Below are 12,061 nucleotides of genomic sequence, written 5' to 3' on the forward strand. Positions count from 1 at the left end.
ACTCTTAATTATGATATGATTCATAAGAGCCTACATAAGATAAGGCCATAGACAAAGCAAGAGGATAAGCTAAAATTAATGTAGCCAACCCTCAGTGGGATCAAGACTTTATGTGTGGCAGTTTTCATCTTTATCAAGATACAAGATAAATGGGGAAAATTGTAGAAAATGAGAAGGGTTATGATAGAGGGAATGGATAAAAATATTTTTGAAAGATATTATCAAGGTGGGAAAATAAAAATTACAATTTTTAATTTATTTCTTTCCTAGATAATATCTTATTTATTATGTTTCCGTTATGGTTTATTATGTTTCCATTAGAGATTAATACAATATATAATCTCTCTTGGGATGTATTGTCCCATTGAGTGATCTTTTGTTTTTGAATCTGTTCTTGTTCTCTTTTGGTTCTGCATCAGGTTAGTATAGAAACTCGGCCTTAAATCTTAAGCCTTCAACTAGCAGGATAGAATGAGATACCAATCTAAGTCAATTTCTTCACCCAATTATCTAAAGAAGAAAGTGCTCAAACGAACAAATGCACATAAGAGGTTGTATCAATTAATTCCAACAGAAAAAAAAAAAAAAAAAAGAAGAAGAAGAAGAAAAAGAGATGGATGATAATACAAACAAATCAAATAACCAAAACAGTCACTTAGAGTGTTTATTTAATGGGAAAGATCTATACCGCCACATGTGAAGGAATAAACTCCAGAACATCTATTATCTGCAAGAACAATAGAAACCAGCACTGTTTGAAGAGGCCCAAGGAAAAAAAAAAAAAAAAGAGCATAAAAAGGATGCTAAAAAGAATAGGAATCACCTAACAAAAAAAAAAAACATGTATTACTGGAGAATATGAAAAATATGGTTTACGCTTAATCATGTTTCTCACATCTTAATTTTCAGTAGGAACCGCTCCAATCTTATTACAAATAACCTCATCTTTAATTTTATCTTTTCTTATATGGCCAATTGGCCATCCATCTTAGCATCCTCATCCCCATTGTGCTTATATTTTGCACATGTTGGTGCTTTATTGCCAAACATCATGTACCATACAACAAGAAGGGTCTTATAGCTGATTTACAAAAAAATTACTTTTATCACTTACTTAAAAAAAAAAATTCCTTTTAGCTTTGATAGAATTTTAATATAAAGTCTATAACATAAAATGTCATATGCACTTTTTCATTTTAACCATTTAGCCTTGGGATGACGTCCCCTTGCGGACGCCCCACCCCACCACCCCTTTAGTGACAAGGAGATAAACTCGAGTATTATCCACCAGTGGCTACGCTGGGGGAGGATTCGAACCTGGAGACCAGGCTAGCCCACCTCCCCGAGCTAACCGCTAAGGCCACCCCGTGGGGCTTAACCATTCAGCCTTAATTCTATACTTGATCTTTTAGTTTTACCATATTATTACCTACACTTAAAAATTCCATATATCCACTTTTAATTCTAACTTACAACCTTTATGGCCTGTTCAGTTGTAGAAAACATTTTTTAATTTTTCAACTTCAATTTTATTTAATCTCCAATTAGAAAACATAAAACTCAATTTTCTAATTTTCAAATTTATACTATGAATTGGAAAACATCAAAAAGATGTTTTCTAAATTTTTTGCAAATGAATGCTATTACTTTTTGAAACATAAAATGTTGGTGCATGTTTAGTTGAAAATTTGAAGTTGAAAAATTAGAAAATGTTTTTTGCAACTGAACAGTCCCTTAGATTCTAAAGTGGTCCTCCATATCCCAAGCTCAATATTCATGCCTTCTTTTGTTTCATCTACAAACACAATGACAATTGCAAATAGCATATATATTACACCACTTCTACCTGGTTATGTTTAGTGAGTTCATCCATAAATAGCATAAATAGGTAAGGGTTTAATGTAAATGTAAATCCTTGATGTTATCCCATTAGCTTCAACATCCCCTCCACAGGTTCTAATGCATCATATACATGCTTCTACTTCATGATACATGTCTTTAATAACCTATATATAAGTAATTTGGACTCCTTCCTTCTCTAAAACCCTTCATAAGACTTCTCTAGAAACTTTGTTGTAAGTTTTTGTTAGATCTATAATCCTTTTGTTTATCTTTATATCTTTCAGTTGGGCACATCAACAAATATATAGCTTCCTCTGTTGACCTACCAAAATGAGACAAAAGAAGCATATCTACTCCACCTTATTGATCATATTAAATCCAGGATGCCCTATCCTCCCACATTTATCTAGAAGCACATACTTCAAAATTCAACAACAACAATTGACGAGGATAATCTTTTGATAACATAACACAATAGTCTAAGAACTTTTTCTCAGAAAATTAGTTCCATCCACTCATAATTGTTCTACTAATAATATTCCTTAGAGAAGAAGCAATTAAAACAACCTAAGAAGCACAAGTTATGCAAAGTGATATGAGAAATCTCAAATTTGACCACAAAATAGAAATTAAATTAGCCACTCTATTTATCGAAAATGTGTCAAAACATATTTTAGCTCCTGCTCTACAAATTTTGCTGGAAGAATGAGTAGATAAGCAGTAGAAATATTAAATTAGAAATAAACATGACTTACAAGAGATAAAGCTGTAGATATAGTTAAGACCCAATCTCCATTGCCATCAGCATGTGAGAGATAACCATGGTGCAACTTTGCTTCTCATAATGTGATATAGAGGAACAATCATTACAGAAATGCATTAAGAAAATTTGTAAAGACAGAAAAACATATTGATAAAACTAGCATATTATCAATGAGGTAGAATTAATTGCTGATGTAACTCTTACTGCCAATAGTGACATCTAAAGTCATAGAGGCAGTAGACAGGTAGGCTCAAGAAATTTAGCAAATAGCCAACTAACATGGATAACCAGCTAACATGGCAAACCCTCTTGCTACTAGTGAAGTCTACATATCATGCAACTATCATGCAATTCTCAGATCAACCAAATTAGACCATACTTTCATTTTCTATTATTTGAATTGCACTTACTGAACCTATCAAGAGCAAAAAGAGGCACAAGCTAGGTGCTGCCAAAATGAAAACTGTAGGAAGTTGGTAAATATTAAATTTATGTTGCAAATTAATAAATTTAATGTGCCACTTAGTATGCTTCAGCACTAAAAAGAAGAGAGAAGGAAGGCAAAAAACTTGAAACAAATGTTAAAAGGGGATCTCATCTTAGATGCGAACTTTGGCAAGATATACAAAATTTATTATACAAAAACGTAATAAAAAATTTTGATGGCATAAAATTTTCTTTGTCAAAGTTTTGCATGAATAAAATTTTTTACGTGAAAACACTTATATAAATGTACAGTAAACTATTTGCTTATATTTTTCTGTATAAATTTTTTCTTGCATAAAACTTTCTTTGAAAATATTTTGCTTGTGTAAACTTTTTTGTATAGAAATTGTTAAAACAAAGCTATAATAAAAATTTACTTGCATAAATTTTTGTTGTATGAAGATTTTGCATGTATAAAACTTGTTTTTATGAAATTCTGTACATAAGATTATTTCATAACTTTGCCGTATAAAAAATTAAGTGGAAATAGGATTGCATAAAAACAAAAATGATTACGGGTACTTGGTAAATTCTCATAATTTTCAAGGTTATGATAGTCAACTTACTCATTTCAATGGTACTTTTGGCAATACAACTCATTTTCCTTATATCAGAAAATCTTTGTTAAATCAATAATATTTCTCTAGCAAGAGAAAATACACAACATTTGAAAAGGGTAATTAGGGTAATTTTTGAAACATGATAGTAGTAATCTGTATCCAAACCAAATCTCAAGGGTAATCAATGTAATTTACTCAGAATAATTAATATTAACAGTATTAATAGCAAAAAATTCCTGAAATTGTAGAAAAGAATTAAAATTTATAATCAATATCATTAGTGATTGTCATTAAATTATAATATTAGCAATCTAATGAGTATTATATTGGTAATTAATCTTCTAAAATTATCAATTCAATTTATTCATGTTTTTAATATGATAATTGTTAGTGTAGATGCTCTAGACCCAATCAGATTGGGCATGTTGTACACTGACAATTGTAATCATGTTATTATTTGAATAAGGAGTTATTCAAATTCACAAGAAGTCATTCTATTAGTTTCTTGTTATTATTGTAATAACCGAATGAAACTAGATAGAAGTCCATATGATGTATACTGTGAATAATCTATAAAGATGTGAGATGATGCATCACAGTTTCTAGACATCATTAAACGTCCCAAGTCGTAGCAATGTCAAGAATGAACATTGACAATTGCGGTAAGACTTGTATGTGCTATGTTTTTGCTATGTGATAGCAATGGGGGTCTCACACCCATAGGCATAGGGATGCCTAGACAAGTACATAGGTGACCAATGTTGGAGAACGTGTCACTGGACATGACTCGCCTTGAGAATCCATTTTGGTTATATGTTGATGGTATTCTCATACGAGATGGGTGTAACTAATCCTTGGACCTGAGGTTGTCACGGTCATCTCATAAGAAGACCGGTATGCTTTAACATCGTTTCTATGGGCCTAGACAAAGGCTGCATGTGGGCGATCGTTTGGTATATCGTGAGGCTTATGGAGATGGGTGTATAACCAAGATGGGACTTGTCTATCCCTTGATAGAGGATGATGCATCTAAGGCGCCTTCGATAAATATTCACTTTAAATCCATGGCCATAGTGAAAGAGATCAATAAGAAGTTATTGATTTACTTTCTAATTAAGTAAAGATATCCGGAAGACCGAAGAAAACTCATATGATCGTTATCAAGCAACACATCGCCATACTTGAGATCACATAAGATACATTGACGAGAGGATCGAATTACACGGTAACCATGCTCGTGAAAGGTTATTTGCGGATTATGAATTCTTCTGAATAATTGGGTAGGCATGATGCCTTGCTAGAGGTCAATCTTGTCTTATGTGTTTATATCGACACATTGCCAACATATTCGGAAGCCTAATGAGTCATACGTAATAGGCACGGTCCCTGACTTAAACCAGGAGAGTGGACGTATGGTTAAGTGGGACACTTCGGCAAGAAATTTTGCCGTCGTAGGTTCTCACGGAAAAAGAACAAATAAACGTAATGACGTCAATATGACGAGGAGTCATCATAATGGAAAGAGTTTCCTAAAAATGGCAATTAATTAAATTAGGAAGGAGTTTCTAATTTAATAATTTTCTATTTGTTAGAGTGACAAATAGGAAATAAAATATATTTGGGCTTAAATTAATATTTGGACTAAATTAGATTTGGGCCAAATATTAAATTAAATATTATATTTGGACTAAATTGGATTTGGGCCAAATATTAAAATAAATATTATATTTGGACTAAATTAGATTTGGGCCAAATATTAAATATTATATTTGGACTAAATTAGATTTGGGCCAATATTAAATAAAATATATTTGGGCTTGAATTAGTTTTGGGCCATAATATTTTATTTAACCTATAAAAGGATTGGGCCATTTAATTATATTTCTAGTTGGACTAGAATAAACCCACTTAAGATTCTAATTAAATTAGAATTAATGGGCTAGCCCAATCTATTAGGGTTTTAGAAACCCTAGGATATTTCACTATAAATATCCCTTTATGGGTTGCCCAAAATTAAAGTGATTTTTGGTGTCGTTTTTCAAGAGTTGAAAAACGTATTGCCATTCACTCTTCCCATTTCTTTTTGGCATCGATTTGAAACATGGTCGTTCTTTTACTGTCCATACACAAGCCGCGCAAAGGAGAAGGAGCTAGCACTCCTATTCCGCTCTTCTTGCCAACGGACGCGTGCCGCGTATCACGAGTTAGAGGCTGGACGCTTGGACGGCTCGAATCCGCGAACGACTCGATAATCTAAAGGTTAGATTTATTTATTTGTTTGTGAATGATTTAATTTCGACGTTGATCCAATCGCCGGGATTGGGGTAAGTTCAAAATTTTGAACTACGTTGTTTACCCCATAACGATCTTGCTTTTCTTACAATAATAGCATTACCATTTGTTATCACTAAAATTATAATAATTAGTAATATCATGAAAATTGCATTGATAGTATTGATTTTATAACAGTAACAATGCAACTATTACCATTTTAATATTATAAGAATATTACTTATAACGTGATATTTGCATTATGTAACAACTGAACACAATTTCTGTATAATCATTTAGAATACATTTTTCAATTTCTAAAGCAAGAAAATAGTTTGGTATATTCTAAAGTTGAACATGTGTCTCAAATTTTTCGTGGTAAAAGAAAATTGGCTATAAAAGTGAAGGAAATAGAAATGAAAAACTCAAATACATTTTCTGTAATTAAATATGCCCTATGGCTTCTTACTTTCATGGATGAGACCTAGAGCATGTATATGACCACAATCATAAAATAATCCATAGGGATTTCCTTTTCTTTGACCACAATCTTAACAGCATATACAGGACCACTTTTCAGTCAACAACTTTATTATTTAAGTATTCCTGCCACTAGAGAGATAACATCAATTTTTTGTTTGGGAATCTTCATTTATCTTCTTTGTCATGGCAAATATTAGTAAGGTAGTTAAGATTAAGAAACTTTATGGCTGATTCAATGGCTCAAGTGAACATCCATGTACCTAGTAGGTCACCATGTTTCAACAAAAGCACTAAGTCCTTAATCATGATAAAAAAAAATTGCTAAAGGAACCTGAAAAAAAGCTGTTGGTCACCTGGAAGTCAAGGAAAGATAAATTCTATAACTAAATCCCCTGCCCCAAAGAATTAAATAAATAAAAGGTGAAAAGAAGAACATATAATACAAAAATTATAGGTCATTAAACCTTCCTTTCTTTACAACAATGTTGCAGCACAAGATGGTATTCCAAAGTTGAAAAGTTAATTACTTTCAGTAATCGTTAAGGCAACCAGAAGTTGAACTGAGAACCATTGTAAATAAACAATTTGGGGTCTTAAAGTTATTCATTTAGATGGTTCAACGTCTTTAGTTTAGAGTGTTCTCCAGTAAAATTAACGACTAGAAGTTTTTTTGCCATTCTGCTTCCTTCTGTTGGGTTTTGGAGAGGGCCTATGTGCAAGTTTTGAGTTACCTCTTAGCTTTCTTTAGTAAAGACACATCAACCTGCAGAAAGACGATCCTAAGGCTAAAGAATTAAATTCCTTTATCTATATCTTAACTTTTGCGTTGAGGAAGACCAACAAAAACTTTGTGAGAAACTCTTAGGCGTGATATATATTTATAATGGCTGTCCTCTGAATTCTGTGTAGGGCCGATAGTTCAACACCAGCAAGGATTTCATAAACTAGAGGCTTGGGGCCAGTTTAGTTGTAACAAAACATTTTCTAGTTTTTCTCTGATTTTATAACTAAACAGGCCCTAACATTTTATGATTCAAAAACCTATAGCATTCATTTCCTGAAAACTTAGAAACACCTCTTTGATGTTTTCTGATGCATGGGACAAAGTTGAAAATTAGAAAATCGAGTTGTATGTTGTTTGCTAATTGGAGTTGTTAGTTGATTTAATAAAAAAAATAGAGATGGAAAATTAGAAAATATTTTCTACAACTGGACAGGCTGTTGAGTTCTGATAAGTTCTGGAAGTTATCATCCAACCTTCCTGCAGTTGTTTCTTATTGTGCTCCTCAAACTACTATCAGTTATATTCTCATATTCTCATATTTATTTGTTGGTTCAGTTTTATTAGCATCACATTCCAATAGAACCTGTTCTACTAGCCCTGAATCTTTTGAATGTCTAGATCTTGGTAGAACATAAGAAAATAAAGAAAAATATCATATATACCGAACTGAAATCTTACAAAGATTGAGTTAATTTAGCATCCATGGAAATAAGACAGAAACCACCGAACTGATATCTTTGGAAGTGAGAAAACAAGATCAAGAAACAATATACCAACCCTTAATCCCACTAGGTGGTGATCTTTTGGAGCAAGAAAAATTAGGAAATAAAACAATCAAATTAATTGTTGCACTTTAATGCACTGAACATGTATGCCTCAAACTCTGTGTGACCGTATCTATCCTCCAACTTCTGTGTACATGCATCCTAAAAGAACCAAACAACATCCTTAAACACTTCTCTCTTGGCATTATACATTTTTAGGCTACCAAAGAATGTTTCTTCATGAAATGGCTTCCACACACCATTGGCCCCAGGACTAAAATGTTTCTACAAAGCATATTTTATAAAATTTTGTCTGTCATGCATGGTCAATCAGGAAATACATCAGCCAAAATTTTAATCACTCAATATGTCAAGACAAACATAAAACAAAAAGTAATATATTGCATGCAGAACATAACAGCAAACCAACACATAGAGCAAGCATAGTATAAATAAAACCAAGATAAGATACTACATGTTCGAATGATAGGACATATTGCATACCAAGAAGCCTGTAATAAGCTCTATGAATAATTGACGTGCCATCAATTAGCATTACTCTTCCATTTGAAGAATCAAGATAGGCCGGTTCATCTACATCTGTGACAGAATCAGAAACTGCATGCTTGCAAGGGGCCACACCACTTTTGGCAGATATTCCAACATTTCTAGAAGTTGTATCTAGATCCAAATTACTGGAGAGGTTAGAGTAACACTGATAGACAAGCACAGAAGGAATTGTCAGATGGTAGAACCCGCCCCTAAAGGTAATGCTGATAACAGTGTCATACTCACAAAAAAAAAAATTGCAGCAACAAAGCAATCATAAGTTCTTATTTTATGCCACATCTGTACATACATGTATACATGTAAATCTACTCTTTTCTTTGTTAGAAGATAAAAATCTATTAACAAAATAGCTGCCATACGGGGGGAACTGAATTCAAAAACAAACAACTTATAGATGTTGATGAACAAGACAAAACAAGACATAGGACTCTTGTAATTCTCAAAAGCTCTTCTATTTCTCTCAAACCACAGACCCCGCAAAATACAAAAAGGATAACATACCAAATCTCTACAAAATCCCAAGTAGGGCAAGCCCAACTCCAAATATGGAAACAACCAAAAGCAAAGTTGGCATTGCCCACTATACTACAAAGAAAGAGATTAAAAACAAAAAAAAAGGACACCTAACACAATGTCCCTTTGAACAATTAAGAGACAAATGATCAACCAAATCCCCATCCTCCTTCAAAAAAAAACACCAATTGGTCACAGAAAGATGCCTTTTGTTCTTTTGCTACTACAAGTTTTAAACCCATATCTCATATTATGTAATACGATAATAAATTGCCCAAGGCACAGCAGGACGTAGCTTGAGTGGTAGACAAGGGCATGGATATGCACTTCCATTGATGGCATAAAGTTCTTAGCTCAAATCCCCACCAAGAGTGCATCCTCTTGACAGCCCACAGGCATTACTTAAGGCTTACTAGTCCACACATCTTTTTGGAAGAGAGGAGGGGGTGCACATAAACTTAGGTTCATACCACATGGGTGGGAGCAATATCACCTTGTGCCAAGAGATGACTGCTAAGCCTTAGGGGCTTGATGTAGGTAGAGTTCTGCCATCAGTTGAGTCTTGAAGACAAATGGATGCCATGCTAGGAAAGTACTTCAGGTGGCTATTGCTTGACATGCTAGGTGACATTTTTGAGAGCAAATGAGGTCGACAATTTTTCAAGAAATTGAACAATTAAGTAAAAGTAGCCAAAAGTACAATGCAACTACAACAACAACAATAACATATCCAGCCTTTATCCCACTATGTGGAGTCGGCTACATGAATTCTAGATTTTCATGTATTTCTGTCTTTTGTCATATCTTCATTTAAATCCATACACTTCATATCAAATTTTAATGGCTCTCTCAAAGTCTTCTTGGGTCTGCCTCTACCTCTTTTTTTGACTAATTATTCCATTTCATCAACTCTCCTCACATGAGCGTCTCTTGATCTCCTTCTCACATGACCAAACCATCTTAGTCCAGTCTCTCTCATCTTCTTCTCGATTGGCACTACGCCTACCTTATTACGAATAACTTCATTTCTAATTTTATCTTTTCTTGTATAGCCGCACATCCATCTTAACATCCTCATCTCCGCTACACTCGTCTTTTGCTCGTGCTGGTATTTAACTGCCTAACATTCTAAGCCATACAACAAGATTGGTCTTATAATTGTCCTATAGAATTTTCCTTTCAGTTTTAATGGGATTTTACCATCACATAACACCCCCGATGCATTTCTCTATTTTAGCCAACCTACCTTAATTCTATGTGCGACATCCTCGTGAATTTCTCCATCTTTTTGAATCACTGATCCCAAATATCGAAAATGGTCTTTTCTTTGTAAGATTTGGTCTTCCAATTTTATTATAACATCATCCACTCTTGCATTCTTACTAAATTTACATTCCATATATTCTGTTTTCTTTCTACTTAATTTAAATCCCTTATATTCTAAATTGTTTCTCCACAACTCAAACTTAGTGTTCACTCCTTCTTTTGTTTCATCTACCAACACTATGTCATCTGCAAATAACATACACCATAGCACTTCTGTCTGAATATCTTTAGTGAGTTCATCAATTACTAGAGCAAATAAGTATAGACTTAGTGCAGAACCTTGATGCAGTCCTATTGTAGTTGTAAACGGTTCAGTATCCCATCCGCATGTTCTGACCCTTGTCTCTGTACCGTGATACATGTCCTTAAGGGCTTGTATATAGACTATTCTGACTCATTTCTTCTCTAAAACCCTCCATAATACTTCTCTAGGGACCCTATCATAGGTCTTTTCTAGATCTATAAACACCATATGTAGGTCCTTCTGATGATTCTGATACCTTTCCATTAGGCGCCTCAATAGATATATAGCTTCCATTGTTGACATACCAGGCATGAAACCAAACTAATTTTTCGAGACCTTTGTTTCTTTTCTGAGCCTCTGCTCTATTACTCTCTCCCAGAATTTCATGGTATGGCTCATTAACTTAATTCCTTTGTAATTTTCACAATTTTGAACATCTCCTTTGTTCTTGTATATAGGAACCAAAGTACTCTTCCTCCACTCATCTGGCATATTTTTTTATTTAAGAATCGCGTTAAATAATTGCGTTAGCCAGGAAATGCCGTCTTCTCCCATGCATTTCCATGCTTCTATTGGTATATTATCTGGTCCCACCGCCTTATGATTTTTCATCTTTTTTAATGCTTGCCTTATTTCATTTAAATTTATGCGTCGATAAAATGTATAGCTCACGTTCCCTTCGGAGTTACTAAGATGTCCCAACCTAACTCTTGTGTCGCCACCATCATTGAAATCAAAGTTTTGTTCATTTTTTAAAGGGCATTATGATTCTTCAAGCAAGGACCTCTCAACTTAGAAATGGCTCAAAAAGTACATATACAGGGGTCTTAGGTGTCAAGCCTACCTCCCTTAATGTCAAGAAAGGCGTTGGTAAAAAGTGAATTCCCAAATTTGTGATAACTAGAGGCCAAAAATAGCCACCACAAGTGTTACTGTACTCCTGTGTGGCACAATTTTTAGCAAAGTGACGTCACAAATAACTAAGAGGGCTGGCATTTGGGTATTATTTTATATACCGTGGTTCTAATATGCATATATGCTAGGCTACTGTTACACCATCAGGAATGTGCATTCTTGGATAGAATTGGCTATCAATTTGTAATCTTATATGTCCTTTGCAACACAAGGATTGGCACGTGCTTCATTGTTTACAAATGGTTCTTGTTTAAGCCATGCCATGTGTGCTCAAGACTTCATCATGTAGTGTTACATTATTGAAAGAGCACCTTGTCTCGCAAATGATGCTCAATAAACTCACTTAGTTCTCTACTTACCTTGAGGGACTGCATAGCTTGTGGAAAAGCTTCCGCTTAGCATGTCACAATGAAACTATAAATGTTAAAATTCTTGGAGATTAGCGAATGGTTCATGGAATCAAGCAGATGTCACTAGGTTTGTCTATGTTGAGAAATGAAACTGTAGATGTTTAGAACTCTTGCAGCTTAGCCAATAGTT

At 33.9% G+C, this 12,061-nt stretch overlaps 1 protein-coding gene across 5 annotated transcripts in view; it reads right to left on the reverse strand.

Annotated features, from left to right (window-relative positions):
* Nucleotides 1-12,061, reverse strand: part of LOC127806169 (uncharacterized) — a 34,719-nt gene that overhangs the window by 19,502 nt on the left and 3,156 nt on the right. For 3 of the 5 annotated variants that reach the window (XM_052343267.1, XM_052343269.1, XM_052343266.1), the window contains exons 4-6: nt 8,458-8,668; nt 2,598-2,677; nt 689-727 (exon numbers count right to left, since the gene is read on the reverse strand). In XM_052343267.1, coding sequence (XP_052199227.1) covers nt 689-727; nt 2,598-2,677; nt 8,458-8,668 — 330 coding nt within the window. The remainder of the gene's footprint in view (nt 1-688; nt 728-2,597; nt 2,678-8,457; nt 8,669-12,061) is intronic. The other 2 variants (XM_052343271.1, XM_052343268.1) reach the window with 1 other exon arrangement.

The sequence above is a fragment of the Diospyros lotus genome, chromosome 7 (assembly GCF_014633365.1).
Source record: "Diospyros lotus cultivar Yz01 chromosome 7, ASM1463336v1, whole genome shotgun sequence".
Classification (NCBI taxonomy): Eukaryota; Viridiplantae; Streptophyta; class Magnoliopsida; order Ericales; family Ebenaceae; genus Diospyros; species Diospyros lotus.